This window comes from Amblyomma mixtum, chromosome 1 (assembly GCF_055824585.1).
Source record: "Amblyomma mixtum isolate Tamu chromosome 1, ASM5582458v1, whole genome shotgun sequence".
NCBI lineage: Eukaryota > Metazoa > Arthropoda > Arachnida > Ixodida > Ixodidae > Amblyomma > Amblyomma mixtum.
In genome coordinates, this window is record NC_143012.1 from 109,845,616 (window position 1) to 109,867,667 (window position 22,052).

General features: G+C 47.0%; 1 protein-coding gene and 1 long non-coding RNA gene across 2 annotated transcripts; one reads left to right on the forward strand and one right to left on the reverse strand.

The window, feature by feature from the left end:
* Window positions 1–371: 371 nt before the first annotated feature.
* LOC149367511 (uncharacterized) lies at window positions 372–18,026 on the reverse strand. Its single transcript, XM_089555891.1, has 6 exons — window positions 17,117–18,026; window positions 1,495–1,572; window positions 995–1,042; window positions 721–819; window positions 494–633; window positions 372–434 (listed from the first exon to the last, which is right to left on the reverse strand). The coding sequence occupies exons 1-4, from the start codon at window positions 17,865–17,867 to the stop codon at window positions 785–787; spliced, it is 912 nt and encodes a 303-aa protein (XP_089412017.1). The 5' UTR covers window positions 17,868–18,026; the 3' UTR covers window positions 372–434; window positions 494–633; window positions 721–784.
* On the forward strand, window positions 7,081–8,539 carry LOC149367512 (uncharacterized). The gene is made up of 2 exons (XR_016287253.1): window positions 7,081–7,133; window positions 7,851–8,539. It is a non-coding gene; the product is annotated as an uncharacterized LOC149367512 (long non-coding RNA).
* Window positions 18,027–22,052: the final 4,026 nt, after the last annotated feature.

Consider the following 22,052-nt stretch of genomic DNA (forward strand, 5'->3'; position numbering starts at 1 on the left):
TGATCCTCCGCAGTTTGAGATCCCGAAACACCTCCTTCCCTTTCCTGCCATGCATACTAAAATTCGATGCAGTCTCATCGGACATCAGGCGAGAAAGCATGCAGCGCACAGTGTTTTGTAGCGTCCGTGCACCAAACGAAGTCAGCTCGATCACCTAGAAAAAATAATTTGAAGGTCGTTACTGAAGATGTGCCAAGAGCAACGTTAACAGGTTGAAACAGAAAGGTACTCAAAATAGAATAGCACTTACCAAAGCTTCACTCATGGTGTCTTTGAGGCTGGCATCGAAAGATTGCACAGCTTTTTCTGTCCATCATGCAGCATTGGCTCAGGGGTGGGCTCTGATTTCTCCAACTATGTTCGAATGGCATCCAGTATTTCAGACTGAGTGTGGTTTAGTATATTTAAAGAGGTAATCACGCGGCGCTGAAAATCTGTAAGCAAAATATTGTCACACCCTTCGTAAATTTGTGTCTAGCATAGACGCACTCACCAGCACAGCTCAGCTGCAGCATGGCTGGACATCTGAAAGTGAACGTATGACACCAGTTTCGTGCTCAAACCAGATAACTTGCAAGAAAAAAAATAGCTTACGATCACTCCTCGGTTGCGATGCCTCGGCGACTCGATGTGCTGAAACAAAGAAGCAACTGTAGCAATTAAATGTTGCAGTATGAAGGCTTGATATCAGCTTCGATATAAAGACCCGTCAGTGCTTACCTTCTCCACCTGAAGTGGCGTGCCACGGCCTCGCAACATCACTTGTGCCTTATATAAAGATGCATCATGTGAGATAGAAAGGCAGTTGGGCCAACATTGCTGAGGAACAGCAGTAATGTAAAGACAATAAAAGAGAACACATTGTAACCAAGCATTTATATTTAACAAAGTGGTGCTGCAAAAAAATATATTCACAAGGTGTAAAAAAATGTAGCAAAAATCCACATGCATATTAAGACTGATGGCATTTTATTAAAATTCCGGCAGTGCTTACATTCACCCTTTGAGGAGGTTTGCTGTGGCCTCGGAACGTTGCTTGTGCCTTATCAAAAAAAAATGGAAACTTAATGCAGTGGGATGCAAAAGCAGTTAGGCAAACATTACTAAGGAACAGCAATAATGTAAACACGATACGAGAGAAACATGCTATAAGCAAGCATTTATATTTAACAAAGTGGCACTGCAAAAAAAAGTGTGCGCCAGCTGTAGTAACAAAATGTAGCAAAAATGAATACAAGCTATCCCATTAAAAAAAATTTGAAACATTCATACCTTTTTGCAAAACCATGAGCGTTCTGAACATCTAGCATAAGGACTGCTATTTAAAACAGTGAATGAACAATAATTCTGGTGTGGCTGCAAGACTTACTTACTATCAGAGCCTCGTTTTCTTTCACCAATTCGACTGGCTGCTGCATTACAGTATTTTATAATGTTAGTGTTAATCTTGCACAAAATAAGAACACAGGCAATAAATGCACCTAATTACATTACCTTCTACAGGTGCAACTTGGGACGGAGTTTCCGGTGACCCACTCAGTCTTTGCACTGTCCGAGAAGTCAGATTCCGAGCTGTGGAGAATGAATAGAATTTTGCAAATGTAATCGGCAGCACCAAGCTAGTGAAAAGGAATTAAAGTGGTCACATTAAAGTTCGTGCTTTATAACATAGTTTTGATCACATACTGTACTGAACTCGAAGGAAGAAATTGTAATGCTATGAAATGCTGTGAATCTAATGCTGTGAAATTGTAATGCTAGAGAGCAACAGCCGCGGCCACGTGCGAGAGGTTCCCAAGCACATGTGTGACAGCCACTTGTTAACAAAGCATGACAACTAAATAAATATACTACGCAAATTCGGCTTCCTTGACAGCGAAACCGGTGCTTCAGGATAATCGTCCGTGTCCGAGTCGCTAGTGCTCCACCTTGACGGCCGCACCCTTTTTCTCTTAAGAGCTTCGTCACCGCCGGAAAGGTCCGATGTGAACCGAGCCGCTTCCAGCATCTCTCCACCCTCTTCATATGAGCCTAGAAAAAAAAATGCTGGAAACGTTCTGAACTCTTACCAAACAGCCGCGCACTTTCCGAACTTTCGCTTTATTGTCACTCCGTACTCAATAAATTTTGGCCCCGATGAATCGCACTTCCGGACCATTCGCGTTAGTCTCTCCGTGAGCACAGTCGGCCATTTGCATACAGATCCATGAACACGGAACAAGCTCAACTTCTTGTGAATCATTGAACTGTACAATGGCATACATCTGAAATAAAGCACAGCCTGTGCACTTAAACATTAAACACTGCGAAATTCAAAAAATCAGAATGCATGCTGTTACCTTCAGCAGCCGATGAACTGGCTTTCGGTGACAACGCTGCGAACTATCGCTGCACATGCTGCACTATCACGAACTCGCAAACCCAAGGCCCAAGCCCTGCGTTTGTAAACGTCACGTGAAGCGGTCACGTGCTGCGCTCATAGAGAAATATACTTAGCTGCGCTGCCCAACGGCTGTCCCTGCGGCTCCGAGGTCTTTCCAAGGAACGACGCTTTTTAAACTTTTTTTTACCTTACAGTTCTTTTTGTTGAGAACGTTTATCAAATGCATATTGCAGCCCTATTATTTTTCCATAATTGTCGCTAGGCTAGCTGGGGCGAATAATTTTTCAACTTCCCGCCGCAGCTGCATTGATGCTGAGATCAGGGCCGACGTGTGTCAGTGAAATTGTCGTTGCAAATTTTTTTTCTTGCTCTTAGAGCATATTGATTAGAAAGTAGATATAAGACTGGACCAAGCGTTTTGACTCCACATTTTTAGTCTCAGCGCACAAAGTAGACTAGATATATAAGAAAAAAAAGTACTCGCTGGCGTCATTTTTTAAAATCCGCCTTAATTTTTAAGGCGAAAGCCTTTAATGTCTCATCGTTGTAAGCAGCAGTTGTCGACAGAGAATGTCACGCTTTTCAGTTGGTCGAAACGGTCGTGACGTCACAGTGCGCCAATTTCAAACGGGGCCAATTGTACTTTGGCTAGTAACCATGCAACCAATTGAAGGGACCATATAGTGATGCTCCAAGTAAGTGGAACTGAGCTTAGTTAATCGCTTAATTACCCAATTAGCCTAATTAACTTCTCTAGTCAGGTGAGCTTAGTTAATCGCTTAATTACCCAATTAGCCTAATTAACTTCTCTAGTCAGGCCATATAAATAAATAAAACCTAGTAAGAAATTGGTCGAGCTCGGGAATCGAACCCCGGTCTTCGGAGTGCGAGACGAGCATGCTATCCACTCCGCCATGCCAGCTCGAGGGTTTGGAATGAACAAAGGCACGTCTAGTGAATACGGTGTCTTCGCTCACTGCCATCCTCCTCCCTTCCCTTCCGACGAGGTTTAGGTGTCCACCGAGATATGAGAGAGAAATACATTTCCTTTCCTCAAAAACCAATTTACCGACGAGCGAGGCGTAGAACCGAATGGGCGATGGCGTTCTATGGACTCCCTGGCAGTATTGCAAGACGCTCTCGCGTTCCACTCTTAGAGGTGAAGCTTAACATCTTAACCACACATCAGTGACCACACTTTAGGTCAAAAAAGTGCACCCCCCCTGAATTTTGACGGGTGTCCACCGAGATATGTGAGACAGTTACTGCGTAATTTTCTTTCCTCAAATACAATTTTCATTTTCTTCATTACGGGCCATCTTCGTCTTTCTTCTTTCACTCCCACTTCCTCCGTTCCTCTACGGTGCGGTTCAGGTGTCCACCGTGATGACAGAGATTTACTGCGCCATTCCCTTTCCTCAAAAACCGTTGCGTTGAAACGGCAAGGCATCGCGCCGAACGGGTGGTGGCGTTCCGTGGACTCCCTGGCAGCGCTACAACACGCTGTCGCGTTCCACTCCTAAAGGCGAAGCTTAAGCTTAAGCTTAATTAGCAGTTACTTAGTATTCAGGCATTAATCAGTAATTAACCATTAATTAGTGATTTGTCATCACTTAGTAATTAGTACTCACTTACATGTGACGCCACCAGTGCCACAGAAGCACTGAAAGTGGTGCGGAAAACGCTTTCGCCTCTACGCACTTTAGACAGTCAAAGTGCCCCTGAATTTTTTTTAATCATCTCGACAAAAACTTTTTAATTTGCCGCAGCAAACGTAGGACTCCGATTTAACCTTTTTATTTATGCGCAGAGAAGTAAATTGTATTCTGTCCGGCAACCGGACGATACACAGATGCGTCCGCAAGCTAAACAAACGTTGAGCCAAACTAAGCAAAAGTAGGGTTAGTTCATCCCTACCGTAGTGAGTTCGGTAGCCTGCCAGATTGCCTTTGAGCATTTTGTATTGCCTTGAACCCCTCCTGAACTTCCTGAAAGCTCACGTCGATCAGCAAGCCGCTTCTGTTCACAGGTAAACTGACTTTGGCTCCTATTTTTCTTCATTCCGGCCGCTTTGGCCGCGTTCGGTGGAGGCGAAAGGCAGGATGCGCGCGTGTGCTGGCGGTGGTCTAAAACCGCCGCATCATGATACGGGCAGAGTTAACTGCGGTTAGCCTAACCGTGGTTAGCGTATGTTACACTGCGGACCAAACCGCAGTTACGCGACTAACCGCGGTTATCGTGAACCGAGCTTGGCGACCGTTAGTGCCGTAGGCGTCCGAGTTTCGAAAAGCGTAGGAGCTGGGGCACTTCAGCAACGTATGAGCAGCTTGAGAAAGAAAGATAACCTCTAGAGAAAATGCAAAAAGCAACCATTTAACTTCAGGCTTTTAGCGCGTTATAAGAAACATTCTAATGTATTAGGCTTGCTCCTTAGAACAGCGAAGAAAAAGTACTACGAAAGAGAAATAATTCGCGCAGGTAATAACGTTCATAAGCAATGGAAAGTTCTTAATTCCTTTCTAAACAGAAACAACTCGAAAGCTCGAATATTAACAATTACTTCCGGTAAAGAAACATATAAAAATCCCTCAGACATTGCCGATGCCTTTAGCGATTCATTTACTCTAGCCTCAGGAGTTTTAAGTACTGCCGCTAATCAAACATTACAACGATCTCCCCATAGCATTTTCCTTTTTCCTGTTTCTCCTGAAGAAATTGGCAAAATAATCAGCAATCTGAAAGACGCCAGTCCAGGTCTCGGTAATATAGTAGTAGTAGTAGTAAAAGACTTTTATTCGACCAAAATTTATAGGCCGAGCATTTCGACCGCCTGGGTGACCAGAAGCCGCTGTTCTTCTTCCCCTTCAGCGCCAAGCCAGTCGAGCCAGGTGGTGATGGATAGAGAGGGTGGGGGGAAGGAACCCGACTGCTGAGCAGCCGGGCAATAGAAAAGGCAATGGGCCAGGTCCGCATAGATACAGGGGCAGTTGGGACAGGAAGGGTCTGATCGATAGCGATAGAGGAAGAGGCGGGACGGGGTGATAACTGCATTCATCTGAATGTGCCGAAGAACAGAATGAGTGGGCACGGCGGACCGCGCCGGAACACCGCACTAAGCATGCCTCCGTTCTTGCTTATGCAGGCTTTTCTGCTCGGATTCGTCGGTATCAGCAATCACACGTGCATCGACTGTCTTTCACCGCTATCACCTATGGCCTTGGCATCTGATTATGACGCATCAGCTCCCGATCAGCCCCCTGCTGGCAGTATCGTTCGAGCTGTGACGTCGACAACAGCTTCAGCTATAAAAGAAGACCTACACAGCTTCATCTTCAGTGGGCACGGCGGACCGCGCCGGAACACCGCACTAAGCATGCCTCCGTTCTTGCTTATGCAGGCTTTTCTGCTCGGATTCGTCGGTATCAGCAATCACACGTGCATCGACTGTCTTTCACCGCTATCACCTATGGCCTTGGCATCTGAATATGACGCATCAGCTCCCGATCAGCCCCCTGCTGGCAGTATCGCAAGGTGGATGTAGAATGGTGGCGAAGGCTGGGCCCAAAAACGGTTTAGCGCGACTGCAGCACAGCCACTTTGGGCGGCCGAAACACTTATATAATGAAATTCAAAAGCACAGATAAAAATGCTACAAAACAACAAAAAGAAATGAATATTTTATTGCCACGTTTATAAAATAGGTAAATTATTTCTGCAAAATATTACGCTGAATTTTGTAATTTTTTGCAACGCTCTTGTTGCGCCCTCGGTTGATGAGTGTGCGGTGCATTTGCAGCGCGACTTTGCAGGCCTTGTTACGGTACCCGGCCGCAGATTACGAAGCGATTTCTTATCTCCAGCTGCCTGCTATGGCGCGCCTTGGAAAGCGTGCAAATTAAGCTCGCCGGTCTCAAAATGGACCCTTTAAGAAGTTTTTGTCGTCCTTTCTCGCCGCTTCTCTGTCGCCGTTTGGCAAGATCTGCACCCCGCTGCACCGCTGCAGCGTTTCCTTCGGTGTACGGCCAGTGCGAAACCTTTTCCCGAGGCTTCGCGCTCATCGTTTCAAGCGCTTAGCTCTGCATTTCAAGATGAGGTTGCGGCATGTGAAGAAGCCTTGCTCCGTGGCACATTGTGACAGCGTGGGTTGTACAGCTGCAACGGAAAAAGATTGGCACAAGTCACTCATGACTGGAGCGCAAAAATTGCGAGACGCGGCGCTATTGTAGCCGTATGCGCAGACAGCGAGAGTGCCTGGCACATTCCACTTTTCAGAGTGTGGGTGGCCGACAGAAAGCAGCCCATCCGAAAGCAGGCACTGCCACACATTATTTTTCACAGTGCGTCCCCACTTTTGACAGTGCTTCCCCAGCACATTTTTTAAAGAAAAACGGTGATAAAGATAACTTTGCTCGCCACGCCAGCGCAAAAAAAAAATAAATAAAACGAGATTACGTGCTTAGCCGCCTTAGCACATAGTTTGGCTGATAACACATGCATCTACAGGCGTTCGCTTAAGATGTTGCATTTCTGATGGGCGAATGTTTAGGTGGGTTGCTTTCTGCCGGTCACCCCCGCTTTAGGAAATGGAATGTTCCTCGCACTCTCGCTATCGGTGTACTCGGCAACAATAGCGCCGCGTGTCGCGATTTTTTCGCTCCGGTCACGATTCACTTGTGCCATTCTTTTTGCGTTGCAGCTGTACCGTGGGTGTCTTACCAAGACTACACCGCTTCCCTCTGGACTTTCGCAGGTGAGCTCTTGCCGTTGTCGTCTGCTCTAGATATGCTTTTGTCGGGCTTTCCGCGCCTATTGTAGCTGTAACTGTTTCATACGCACTTGGCTTCATGTTATCGGGATATTTTAGTAAATTGCAGGGCACGCACTTGCAGCCATATGATGTGCAAAAGATACAAATCATTTGTCTTATTTATAGCTAGTTTCGTGCAGCCAACTCTCACCAACGTGAAATTGATACCGGGCTCTCATGAGCAACCACGTGCCCTCTACTTGCCGCATGGTCAATTTAAAACCAACTGCGCTGCCTAACAGCTCTGCTCTGAGCATGACATTAATGGGTTTTGCAGCACCGTGAAGCCAATTTGAGGATCCCCTCGCAACTGACAGTATCGAAACTCAACCATGTGTATGTGCGCCGCATTGACTGTGCCTTAACTGAATTCGGCCAGCAGTAGTTATTGCCGTTCTACGTATACATGACCGCCAATGTAGTTTTAAACTCATTTCGCTGCATCGCTCTCGTCACTCTTTGAGCATAGAAAAGCAGCTAGCCGCGTAGTATCAGGCGAGCGTAACCGCGCTCTGAGGCGCGGAGGCTTGGCGCGAGCATTTTCTGGCATAGTTATAACGTACTGCATTTAAGTGAAAGGAATCTTGGCGTATTGACGTTTGGAGTATATGGTATTCATTTGGGTGCAGTTGTATAACGTGGACGCTGCATCATGTCCAGGTGCAAAACGTGGGTGCAGTTCTGCCGCAACCTCAGCCTGGAGAAGACGCCGTGCCAGCTGCGAGACCTGAGGGTTTCTTCCAAGCGCTTCGACCTGTTTCTGTATCTGCGGCCAGGATGGCTGCGTCTCGATGCTGTGCCTACTCGAGGAAGGAGTGGCTGTATTGAATGTCCTTGCACTTCTCTTTAAACTGCACTTCATGTATATTTTATTTTGATTACAATTGCTTCAAATTTCTTCGGTTAGCGACAAGGAGGTCTCGAGGTTGTGCGCAGGCGCTATGTATGGTGTAATGCTCTAGCGTCGAGCAGATTTGTTGATGCTAAAACTTGTTTTTAATATTGTCATGCAGGTGTATACATAGCTGCTATATTCTTTCAGTTGAAGAAATGAAATGTGAAGAGTAATCCCTGAGTGCTGCATGGTCAATGTGTTGATGCGCCTACTTATGTCATGTCATGTTTGCCTCAATGAAAGCTGTCGTAGCATTGTTTTCTATACTTTTCAATTTCCTACCTGGCAACGTTCGTGGAACTTAAGGGCTTTTTCCTATCCGCACTGTGACCATTGAGATAAATAGCCAGCTTAAAAAAACTACTGCTTGAGCTGCCTGTGACGCGCATTTTTTGTTGGTGTGCTTTATCACTGTATTTCTTTGGTTGCTGTAATAAACCATGAATATGAAAACTATTGCTGTACACTGTATTGCAAACTGTGCACTTGAGCCTGTGCTTTGTGCATCATACCTTGATATACTCAACAGTACTAGCACCAGTATTTTCACCAAGGTTTCCACTACGAATCATGCATGCTTAGCCAGCGTCTGAAAGTGTTGCAGCCTTTCTATGCTACCTTCTTTGCCAGTCACTTTCATTGGGTTCCCAATTGCACATTAACAAGGCCATAACTAGCAGGAACCCGAGCACATTTGACTGGCAAAGGTTGGTGCGCACTGAAAGGCAACCTTGAAGTGATACCGGCTCGAAAATGCGGGTTCTATAAAAAGGCCACTTTATAATTCGCGCCAAAAGATACGTATGCGTGACGTCATTCAACGTCACTCATACGTAGGTTGCCCCCCAAAATAGTGGCGCTGGGGTGCTCCCATGAGCCGCCATTGTTTGGACCAATGGGCGTCTATGGAGCCTTCGCTACCATGGTATATCTACCTTGGTATCGTTCGAGCTGTGACGTCGACAACAGCTTCAGCTATAAAAGAAGACCTACACAGCTTCATCTTCAGTGGGCACGGCGGACCGCGCCGTAACACCGCACTAAGCATGCCTCCGTTCTTGCTTATGCAGGTCAGTGTCGGTTATGCTTACAGAAGTGATGACCCTTTTTTGCTGGTCCTGCCGAGCCCACGGCGTGTTGTTTGTATCGCATACGAGTGTCTACGCGTTTGTGAACTTCTCTTGTGTGGAGATGTTGAAAGTAACCCGGGTCCTGATGTACAAGTAATACTTGATAAGATTTTGGAAAGCCAGAAGTGCGTACAGCAAGACGTGTCTGATCTGAAAATTCTGTACGAAAAGGTAAATGCGGCTATCATTTCCCTGTCTGACCGAGTAATTCAAGTAGAAAAAACGGTCGCTGTCTTTCGTGACATTCATGAAACATTCACCCCTATAGAGCAGCACTTAAATTTTGTTCGTCAATCTCTTCATATGCAAAATCGAAAATTGGTTGGTTTGGAAGATCGTAGCAGGCGCGCAAACATAGTCATTTATGGAGTTTCGGAAAAAGAGGAAGAAACGGTGAAAGATTTAAAGCAAACCGTTCTTAATGACGTATTTCAAAAACAGCTTGATGTCTCTGCTTCATCAGTAGACCGTTTCTACAGACTTGGTAAATCAGCCAATAAAAAGAGACCAATAATAGTTCACTTCCAAGATCTTGATGAAAAGAACTCCGTGTTTAAAAACATAGGGAAACTAAAAGGCTCTGGCATTTACATTCAGAACGACTACTCTCAGGAAACTTTACGAAAACGCAAGTTGCTTTGGGAGTCGGCTCGAAAAGAGAATGATGACGGCCATAAGGTGAGATTGGTACACGATAGACTCATTGTTGACAAAGAAACGTTTGTCTGGAACGACTCATCGAATGGCCGTACTAAAATCGCCTCGGTCCCCACACGGAATTTCGACTGACTACCCGCATCCACTCCTTCGAACTATAGACACCTAACTATTCTTAACCTAAATGCTCAGAGCATAGTCAATAAAGCAGAATCGCTCGAAGTCTTACTGATCACTCATAGTCCCCACATAGTTGTGATCACTGAAACTTGGCTTCACTCTGGCGTTAGTGACGACTGCGTTTTTCCTCCCTCTTACCATGTCTTCAGGCGTGATAGGGGTTCCCGCGGTGGTGGCGTCGCTATCCTAATAAAACATGATATTAAAGGTGAGGTTTTGCAGCAAATAGATAACCATGAAAGTTTATTCCTAAAGGTTAATTACGTTGGTCACACTTTCATTCTGAGCGCGTTGTATAGGCCTCCAGATTCTGGTTCTGACTATATGCACAAACTGCAGGATCATATGCATTCATTTAGGAACAGTAAAATCATTATTTGTGGCGACTTTAATATTCCAAATATGAATTGGTCTACTGGATCTTTTGAAACTTCTGAAAATGCAGACTTAATTTCAGACCTAATGATTGCTCATGACCTTGTACAAGTTGTAACTGAGCCAACAAGAGTGCGAGGGATGAGCAGTTCTGTTTTAGACTTAGTATTTGTCAGCCGCTCGTTTTCTGTGCACATGTCATCTCTATTGGAGGGAATATCAGATCACAGGCTAGTACTTGTTTCTCTGATATTTTCTTCTTGTAATAAACCATGCAAAAATTTGTTTAAAGTCATAAAAGACTTTTCACGTGCAAATGATGAATCAGTGCTTGATTATTTAGACATTGCTTTCGACAGATTTGTGGGTGAAGATGTCTCGGTTCTGTGGGATACCTTCAAGGAGCACTGTGAATTTTGTAAGCTGAATTTTATTCCAGACAAAAAGAAACGTGTCAAGAAAAAGAATCCGTGGATTAATCGCCACATTATTCATCTCAAACGTAAAGTCAAGCGCCTAAAGCGTTCGAAACGGCCAAACACAGATCTTTTAGCAGAACTTGCGGCTGAACTTTCTTCAAATATTAGATTGGACAGGAAACGGTACTTCACAGAATGTCTCCCGCAATTCATAAAAAGTAATCCTGCTAAGTTTTGGAATCATATCAGAGAATCTCATAAGCCGATCGAAAAAATAGTCATGAATGGATGTGTTGTTACGTGCCAAAAGGGCATTGCCGCAGCTTTTAATAATTATTTCCAGTCTGTTTTCTCAACTGATCAAGGTGCAAATATTGACGGTTTTGTTTGTGATTCCTTTCAACCTTTAGACATTGTATCTGATGAAGGTGTCATTGAAATGCTACTCCGATTAGATACGAAGTGTTCTCCCGGCCCAGACGGCATTCCTAATGCATTTTTGCGGCGCTATGCTGAATCATTGTCTCGTTTTTTGTCCAAAATATTTCGTGTCTCCTTATCGTCTTGCTCCTTGCCGCCTGACTGGCTCACAGGGAAGGTTATTCCTGTCTATAAGAATGATGATCGACTATCTGTAAACAACTACCGCCCGATCTCTCTAACGTCATCCTGTTGTAAACTTATCGAACATATCATTGCCAATCATATACTTGCAATATTAAACAGTAATAATGCCCTAAACCCAGCTCAGCACGGCTTTAGGAAGGGATTCTCTACCACTACACAACTGATAATAGCCATTCATAATTTTAGTTCAGCTTTAGACAAGTCAGGCCAAATTGATGTTTTGTTTCTAGATTTCGCCAAAGCCTTTGACAAGGTGCCGCATAACAAGCTTCTTTTAAAACTTAAACTCATTGGTGTACCACCTCCGCTCATTGCTTGGATTGCAGCTTATCTACAAAACAGAACGCAGTTTGTGGAGATTGGCGGTAGTTGTTCTTCCCCACTCCCTGTAACCTCTGGGGTCCCTCAGGGAAGTGTGCTCGGTCCCCTGCTTTTTTTAATATATGTAAACGACTTAGTTTCAAGTGTTAATTCAGCTGTCAAGATTGCTCTGTTTGCCGATGATTGCATGATATATACTCCCGTATCTTCCGTTTCTGACCAGGAACATTTAGATAATGCTCTTCTTAGTGTCGTTTCCTGGAGTGAAAAATGGGGCATGGAAATCAATACTAAAAAGACAGTGCTGTTGCGGATAACAAGGAAGAAAAATCCGTTTTCCTTCAGCTATCGCATTAATGGCGTTTCAGTTAAAGAAGTGCCACGGTATAAGTACCTTGGCATTGTTCTAAACTCGCAACTAAAATGGAATGACCATATCGACCACATTAAATCCTCAGCTTCGCGTAAACTTGGTTTTCTTCGCCATAAACTTAAGGACGCACCTAGCAAATGCAAACTATTAGCCTACAATACTCTTATAAAACCAAAACTCGAATATGCCGCCATCGTTTGGGACCCACATGCAAAAAAAGACATAAGAGAATTAGAAAAAATACAGAGGCGCGCAGTACGTTTTATATTTAATAAGTACAACAGAACTGATTCCCCATCCTCGTTAATGGCAGCAAATAATATTAAACCTCTTCATGTCAGACGCAAGATAGCCCGTCTATCTTTCCTTCACCAACTAATCCACGGAAAACTAGGCATCTCTCCTGCCTCCTATGTGCAGTTTTCTGAAACGCGTAGAACTCGACGTCATCATAATCACACTTTAGCACCATACTTCGCGCATACTAACGCTTTTAAATTTTATTTTTTCCCGAAAACTATTGACGAATGGAACGCCCTGCCTCTACAAGTGATATCGGCTGTTGATTTTGACAAAGCACTTTGTGAGCTATTTTAGATTGTATATGTGCTACATTGTTCTGTGAATGTGTTTTTCTGCCCTCCCTGCCTGGACCCAAATAAGGGTCTGCAGTATTGTGAAAATAAATAAATAAAAAGAAGGCGAGACTCCGGCACCGTGAGTGATGGATGAGGGGGAGGGTAAAGGCGTTTGTCGAGGCGGAGCTCAAGGTAGACCTCTTTTATGGTGCGGCGAAGGGTGAGTCTCCCACCGTCCTCCGAGGGCTTGGGCCAGGGGATCAACGGTGCCCGGAAAAGTGTGTCGCGGGCGAGCTGATGGGCCAGCTCATTGCCGTCAATCCCTGAATGCCCAGGGACCCAGCGGAGGAAAACGATGGAAGGCTGCAGTGTGGAGACCGCTCGTTCGACCTCCTGTTGGAGAGAAGGGGTCAGGGTGCGTTTCTGTATGTTGTGTATAGCGGCTTGTGAGTCTGAATAGACTGTGTGCTCTTGGAGAGAGGGAAGGAGGGCAAATGACTGGAGGGCATGCGCAATGGCGAGAACCTCGAGGGACAATGCGTCTGGAGGGTGTAGATACGGCCCGCCGGTGTGGGTTTCAGGAGCAGGGAGGTGTGGATGGTACAGGGCGTAGCCGCAGGAACCTCGAGGAGCCACGAAAGAGGCATCCGTTTAAGCTACACCCTGGGTATCAAAGAGAGGGGAATGGTGCTGTGCGGCCGCATGACGACGTCCGGCGTGCAGGACGGGGGACATGTTGGTCGGGAGGGGAAGGACACGAAGATTGGGAGCGGGGGTGGGAATAGGAGAGGTAAACGGGGAGATTGGAATGGGCGAGATACCCGCTTGAGTCAATAACCACTGACCCTGACGGGTAAGGGAAAGCCGGGCAAGCTGCGAGTCACGATGGAGACTGAGAAGAGAACGAAGAGGATGGAAGAGGCCTGTGGCAAAGAGCTTAGTGGTAGAGGTAGTTATAGGGAGGTTGAGAGCTGCCTTGTAGAGGCCCACAAGGGCAGTCTCGAGAGCGTTAAGTTGAGTCTGAGTGAAGGAAGCGTAGGGTGCAAAGTACAAGACCTTGTTGAGGGCCAGCGCGTGGGCAACTCGGCACGCGTGAGCCTCGTGGAGACCTGAGCGTCGAGTGACCACGCGCCGCAGGAGGTGAGTTACAGAGTGGCAGGTGGTGACAGCGCGGTGGAGGGCTTGCACATTCTTAGCCGCATGCAAAGGGAAGCCAAGAACTTTGCACTGTGTGACGACAGGAATGGGAGAGCCAGAAAGGTGGAGAGAGACGAAGTGGTTGTGTGAGCGCTGGTAGGAGGAATGGTTGAGAAGGAGAAGCTCGGATTTCTCAGGAGCAGGAGAGAGGCCAGCGGTGGTGAGAAAGGAGTCGATGAGATCTAGGCCACGTTGCAGGGTGTCCTGTACGTGACCGGGAGAGCCAGATGAACACCAGAGTGTGATGTCATCGGCGTAAAATATATGATGCAGGTCGGGAATTTCAGCTAGCTGGGAGGCGAGAGGGGCCATAGCGAGATTGAAAAGGGTAGGATAGAGAACAGCACCTTGAGGAGTGCCACGGGTGAGGTGGTGTGGGTTAGACAAGTGGGTATCTACTCGAAAGCGAGCCACACGTTTAGAGAGGAATGAGCGGATATAGGAGTACATGCGGGAGCCACAATCCAAAGAGGCGAGTTGAGAAAGGATGTGATCGTGGCAAACACCGTCAAAGGCCTTGGGAACATCGACGGTCACAAGTGCGTAAATTTGAGTGGGTGTAGGAGACAGAAACGTTTGCTGGAGAATCAGAAACATGTCCTGTGCACAGACGCGGCGTCGGAAGCCAATGAGAGAATGGGGGAAGAACTCCCGTGCCTCAAGAAAATCAGAGGCGAGTCAGAGCCATTCGCTCAAGGGTCTTACCAACGCACGACGTCAGGGAGATTGGGCGGAGGTTAGAGAGAGAGGGAGGTTTGCCCGGCTTTGGAATCATAGAAATAAGGGAGGATGTCCAGGAGCTCGGCAAGCAGCCGCTCTGCCAGGCCTCATTGTAGGTTTGAAGGAGGAATTCTTTGGCGCAGTCAGGAAGGTTGCGAAGTGTGGTGTATGTAATGGCATCCTCACCGGGAGCCGAGCGTGTAGCATTAGCAGCCAGAGCAGATTCGAGCTCCCGGAGAGTGAAGCATTGGTCCAGATCGGGGTTAGGTCCACCTGAGTACACCGGGTAGGAGGGTGCCAGAGGGGGCGGGAGGTAGAGAGGCGAGTTGATCAAAAACTTCGGAGGGAGTCCCCTGAGTGAGGGCTTTAGCTAGAGTGGGAGCAAGGGCAGGCTTAGTGCCAAGGAGGGATTTAAAGAGAGACCATGCGGATCGCGAGTGCAAAGAAGAATCAAGGCCATCACAAAGAGCACTTCAACGAGAGTGCTCGAGGGAGGCGCAGTGGGCGACGATCTCGGCCCGCAGAGCAGTGATCCGGGAGGAAAGTTGGGCATTGTGTGGTTGGGAGCGAAATGAGCGTTGAAGACGTTTACGGCGACGCCATAAACGGAGAACGTGAGGATCTGGGTCTTGGATTGGGTAACGAGAGCGAACGCGACGGCTGCTGGACGTGAGCGCTGCAGAGATGCGCGACGTCCAGTCGTCGTAGGATTGAAAGGAGTTGGAGGCGAGATTAGTGCGAAAAGCATGCCAGTCAGTGTGAATAACCGGATGACAGCGAGGGATGTGGGAAAGAGAGGCGGTGATATGGATGAGAAAGTGGTCACTTAGAAGAGTTTCGGCTGTCACCTGCCAGTGAAAGGAAAGTGAACCCCGAGAGAAAGTGAGGTCGGGTGTCGTGGGGCGTTGTGAGGCAGTGCCCGCTCGAGTAGGAGAGCCAGGAGTATTAAGAAGGGTGAGGTGGCGTTCCTGGGACAGACAATGGAGGAGGCGGCCGGGTTTGAGGGTTTGTGGGTAGCCCCAGAGTGTGTGAGGGGCATTAAAGTCACCACCAAAGAGGAGATGGGAGGTAGAAGGAAGAGAGTGAAGAAATTTGCCCAGAGCAGAGAATAAAGAGGAAGTGACAGGGGGGTTGTAAAAAGACAAAAGGACGAGTGAGATTCGGGAAGATGGGTGGTAATAAACCACATCAACTAAATATTTAAGGAGGGTGGAGGGGATGTCAATTTGCTCTACGAACACGTCACTGCGTACATAAATAGACGCAAGTGGTGTGGCCGTAGTGGTATGGTAGGCGCGGTAGCCTGGGACATTGCGGGCCGTCCGGGTCTCCTGGAGAAGGAGAAAATGAGGCAGAGGGGGGCGGGTGAGTAGATACTGGTGGAGGGGGGTCTTATTGTGGCAAAGATTTCGGCAGTTCCACTGCACAATCTCGAGGTCCTCGCCAAACGCCATTATGATAGTGGAGAGGAACGCGATGGTACGCGTTCCTTCTTTTTTGCCGGGGGCAGTGACTCATGAACGGATTGGAGCATAGATGTGAAGGATTCGAATTGCTTTGATTGTGCTTGGAGGGTGGTAAGAATCTGGAGAACCGAAGTTTCCAGCTGGACCAAGCGAGTGTGATGTGCCTGTGTGGTGGTTTCGACAAGGTCAGCCAAAGGGGCGACCTGGGCGCTGGAGGAGGGAGTGGTGAACGTGGCATGTATCTGCTGTTGTAGATCGTGGGAAATGCTCTGCTGCTCTCGCTGCTGGCGTTCCAGCATTGCCAGCCGGAGGTCGAAGGAGCGTCTCGTCAATCAAGGATGGAGAGGGTGGTTTAGTGGAAGAGAGGGATGCTGGCACCGAGGATCCTTTAACTATGGCGGCGTAAGAGCCTGGTGGTGACGTGATCGGAGCTGATGGAGATTCATGATTAGAGGAGGAGGAGGGGGTGGTGGGTTGAGTGGCCCGGCGCAAAGCTAGGCGTCGGAGGTATGCAGTTTTAGCACACTCGCGTTGTTTATCAAGGAGAAAGGGGCAAGTGGGGTCGAGGGAGGGGTGGGTGTTCACCTTGCAATGAACGCACCAGGGCTGGGCACACACATGAGCGGAAGGGTCAGCGGGTAGAGGAGCAGCACAGCGACGGCACTTGGCCGGAACGCTGTGCTGGGGGCATTGGTGGGCGCGGTGGCCTAGAGTGAGACAACGGGTGCAGGTGGGAGGCTTAGGTTTATGAGGACGGCACCGGAAGGCAACGCGTTTGAAATAAACAAAGTGGGGGATGACGGTACCAGCGAACGTAATGAGCACTGATTGAGTGGATCCCATCATGCGAGCAGCGAGAATATCTGTTTTGAAAGACTCTAGATCATGCATGAGCTCATCAGGAGTGAAGTGGACATCGACGTTATGGATGACGCCGAGGCATGAGATGGGAGGATGGGGGAATAAGTGTTGATGCTGACAGGCTTACCGTGAAGGTGAAGGTGCGTGATGGAAACTAGGAGGTGGGCGGTGAGAGGAGAATGAGTTTTTAAGAACACAAGGCTTTGGGCTGGCTTGGCCTGAAGGGTGATGTCTGCACTGGTCTTGGAGGAAAGTTGTGCAGCTGAGGCGACTGCGGCGATCACGTCGTAGAGAGGCAGCTTGGGATTGAGGGTACCAGGAAGGAGTTGTATTCCAACAGTGATGAGCTCGGAGCGGGGTCGGGTGGCGGAAGCAGGCTTACGGCTGGCACCGATGGTGCTCCAGCCGATTTCCGGGGATGGAGTGTCGTCTACCGGGGACGCCATGAAGTCCATGTCTGCCGACGAATCGTCAGCCTGAGGCGCAATCTGCGACGCTGGTGCCGGGCTGCAGGTCTTGGTGTCAGCGGGTAATGTGGCAGGTGTAGGCGCGGCGGCACCGGCAGCGTCGACGAAATCAGGCGGCTGCGACGCGTCTATGGGCCCAAAGGTGTTGGCGTCCCTTAGAGCGTGGAGTTGGCTAGCAGTGAACGCTGCGGCGACGACGAACGCTGCCGGCTGCGCCGCGGCCGTCGATCCGGAGCTCCCAGCGTCGCTCACAGTGTTGGTTGCAACAGGATTTTGCGCGGTGACGTGGGCGGTTGGAGTAGGCCCCGCGGTGGCGGCATCAGTGGGCCTGGGCTGCAGGGGCTTCGTCAGACGCTGCATTGCAGAGGTGCAGGCGCGGCGCGTTAGGGTTAGCGAGGCGCCACGCCGCATCAGACTTTTGGAGGCGCTTGGAGGGCCATCTCGGCAGCGGGCCGTGATGACGATGGTATCCACGTGCTTCGGAAGCCTTCCTGAATCGATGGAGAGAAAATCCAGGGGCGGGCGAAGCCCTGGACTATGCCAGGGGCAGGTGAAAGCGGAGCACGGTAGGCAGCCAGCTAACCAGGGCGGCGCCACCTAGCGGGAATATATACAATCATCGCATATTAGGTTAATTGCGCATCTCATCTGCGATGTGTTCGCCCGTATTGTCAACATAGAAGGCTAGAAGTCATCCAGGGATTGTTCGGAGTTGAAAATTTCTTTTTGTGGTTATATACTGCACAACATCCATCGATAGCATTACAGCCCTATCAAAAAATCCAACAGTCTCTCCTTGTTGGCCCTTGAATGGCAAACAGGAATTGCTATTGGTACTCTGTTTGTCAAACAAGCCAGTAAGCCAACACCAACAGATTCCTTATTGGGCCGTGTTGGCGAAACGCGAAATTATGCCAACACCAACAGAGTGGCTTGAATTGGAAAGAAAATCCTGACTGGTACAGCTGTTGGTCAAAGACGCCAGTAAGCCAACACCAATAAGTGGCTTGAATCGCAAGCAGGAAACTTGGGTGAACACGCCATGTAGCCAATAGCAACGTGCAAACAGGTAAATTTGTATGCGCAGCAAAATATTCTAAACACTGTATGCCATGAAGACAACCCGTACGGTTATTCAGTCAGCATGCTTTGCTTCGGATGGTCTCCTTCCGTGTCATAGGTAATTTTCTGTGCACTAATAGAAAAGAATCGCGGCTCGATTTTCAACATATCAACGCGATCCAGTCTCCATGCATGTGCGGTGTGTTCGTTAAAATGGGCAGTCAAGCTCGAATCAGTTTGTCAAAGTAGATACCACACTGATCAATGCATACATCGCCGATTAGCTCTATGCATCGCCGAGCTCAGTCACGCATACATTGCCTTCACGTCTACGCAATTCATTCGACGGCTGCTGGATGTGTTTTGCAAGAGTGCGAATAGCACTGGATGTTATCGTAGCGCGCAGATCTAACGCATATCGCCATGCTTCCTTGCAGTGGGTCGATGAATATGCAAGCCGACAATGTGCTGTTAAGGCTCGCCGCGCAGCTATATGCGTTCCTTCCTACGTAACAACATTTGTGAAATGTGCATTGCATATGAACGCGTAACAAACAGCGGTCAAAACCAATCCCGCGATTGCATTTCTTTAACAAATATTGGCAAGATTATATCTGACGCCAAGTTTCGGTTCGCGGCCGACTGACAAGCGCTCAGCAATCATACGAATTCGCATTAAAGCTATGCATTTGCCCTGTATGCGATATGCTTTTCTTCATCGACGCGATCCTTTCGTACAGCGTATCCAGACCGCGTAATTCGTGCCAACGAGGTCATTTCGCATATGCGACAACTAAATTACATGTCTGGACTAGTTTGAAGCGTAGCGTACGCTGGCTACATACATAGAGGAACGTACAGCTCACGTCGACGCGCACGTTACGCGCAGTTGCCGGCTCGTTTGATTTTGCGGTTTTGCGGACCAGTACCATCTGGCGGGAGAAGAAAATAAAATATTATAATGTGCCCGCCCGTGCCGTGAAGTATATGTGTGTACAGTTGTACAAGTCTGAGAACAGAACATTTAAGAACCGTCCATCTTCTTCGCACATCAATGCAGCTAATTCTCGTGCCTGCAACTAGCAGCGCACTGCCAAAGCCAAAAGTAAAGTACCACTCATAGTTCCTTAATTTAAAGGATGCATATCAGCATGAATCTGCATGCTTTTTTCTTACTAATAAAGAAAAAAGGAAGGGAAGCATATTTGTACCCTCACCTCAAGATGTAGTTCATACATATGCACATTATTTAGAATAAATATTGTTGTTGACTGATTCAATGTGAATTAAGACAAAGCAGGACACACTGTCTTCTACATTTCAAGTTGTGTCCATAACTCCAAGTACACGTTACTCGGACTAGCTCAGTACATTGTGACAAATTAAACCTCCAATCAGCAGTTTGTTTTTCCTGCAATAAAGTAAAAAGCAGATTATTCTTTACTGCTTCTTGAACAGCGTACTCTCATTTTCCGCATAATAGTAAATTTATTGCATTGCTTATTCTAAGATTTAGAAAGAGAGTGATATAATTTGTAATTGATTATTTAATCTGATTAAATGTAAGTGCCACCAAAGATATAATGTTTTAAGGAAAATTTAGCCTTATAATGGCTAGCAACGCCAGATTAAGCCCCCCGTGCAATGCAAAACTAGCTATGAAATGCAACTAACAAATACTGCCATTTTCATTGCCTGCGCAAGAATGTCATCTGAAGTGACAGGTTCCGTGCACAGCAGCACATCGGGCTCAGTGATCTTCATCAGTACCATCAACCTGACTACACCCACAGCAAGACAAAGGCCTCTTCCATGTTTCTCTAATTAACCCGGTCCTTTGCCAGTTGCGGCCACCATATCCCTGCAAACTTCTTGATCTCATTCGCCCATCTAACTTTCTGCCACCCCCTGCTATGCTTGCCTTCTCTTGGAATCCACTCCGTTACCCTTAAGGACCACCGGTTGTCATGCCTTCGCATTACATGCCCTGCCCAAGCCCATTTCTTTCTCTTGATTTCGCCTAGGACATCATTAACACCCGCTTAATCTCTCACCCACTCTGCCCGCTTCCAGTCTGTTAACGTTACACCGATCATTTTTCTTTCCATAGCTCGCTCCATTGTCCTTAAGCTGAACCCTTTTCGTTAGCCTCCACGCTTTTGCCCCGTAAGTGGGTACTGGTAAGATACAGCTGTTGCATACTTTCCTCTTCAGGGATATTGGTAAGCTACCATTCATGACCTGAGAGAACCTGCCAGATGTGCTCCAGCCCATTCTTATTCTTCTAGTTATTTCCCTGTCATGATCCGGATCAGCAGCCACTACCTGCCCTAAGTAGACGCATTTCCTTACCAGTTCCAGCGCCTCACTAGTAATTGTGAACTGCTCTTCTTCCCTTGCGAGACTGCTCTACATTTCATTTCATTTCATTTCATTTCATTTATTGGTTTTGTTTGGCCAGTACAGAGACTGCAAACAAGGGAGAGCAAGCTAAAGGCGCCTAGTAGCGCCTGACTGAGGCCTGCCCTCCCCATGTAAAAAAAAGCAAAAACAAAAACAAAGTGGCACTTGGCAATGGTACAAAGTTTTCGTAAGTAACAGAAACTAGAAAAGCAGCGGATATACTGACAACGAAACAGAGATCAGGCATGCATAGAGCTAAGCACAACAAAACTAAGATCAAAACATAGCAAAGACAATAACTGATTAGGTAAAAACACACCACAACTAGCTATAACAAAAATATTCATGAACAGTTTTCCTAAATCTGACCTCGGACATATTTTGTAGTGACAATTCTGTTAAATATGGATAGGTGTTTAATGTATGAGGAATTATAGTTTGTACGGGATTTTGATGCATGGTATTGAGGGTGCCTAAGACTGTATGCTGTTTGGGCAATTAGATATGTGCTCTCGAAAGTCTGCCAGTTTCTTTTCATAAGGTTTCTGATATAAACAGCAAGCTTCTTGTGGTAAGCGGCCGTGATGGTTAGCAGTCTATGGTTGAGGAAGGAAAGACCCGTGCTCTCACTGTAATGTAAATTATCAATCGCTCGTACAGCTCTTTTTTGTAAAGTAAGTACTTTCACAAGATTGGTTGAGGTAGTCGTTCCCCAGATCAACAAACAATATTGTACATGCGAAAAGACTAGAGAGAAATAAATTTGTAGTTTGAATTTCCGAGGCAGTATTGTGCGAAATTTATTTAGGATACCAACAGAGCGAGCCATTTTAGTGCAAACGTAGTTTACATGATCTGTCCAGAGTAAATGTTCTTCAAAAATGACTCCAAGGAACATTGTAGAGCTGACACGAGTTATAGGAGCTTGTTCGAAGTGAATTTGGAAGTTGTTCGGAACTTCCTTATTTTTGGCTCTAAACAGTATGTACTTTGTTTTCCTGACATTAAGTTCTAACCTATTTGATTTTAACCAAACAGACAATTGGGATAACCAACTATTGGAGGCTGCTTGCAAAATATTACTATCTTGCCCTGAAAAAAATACGTTAGTATCGTCTGCATAGATTATAA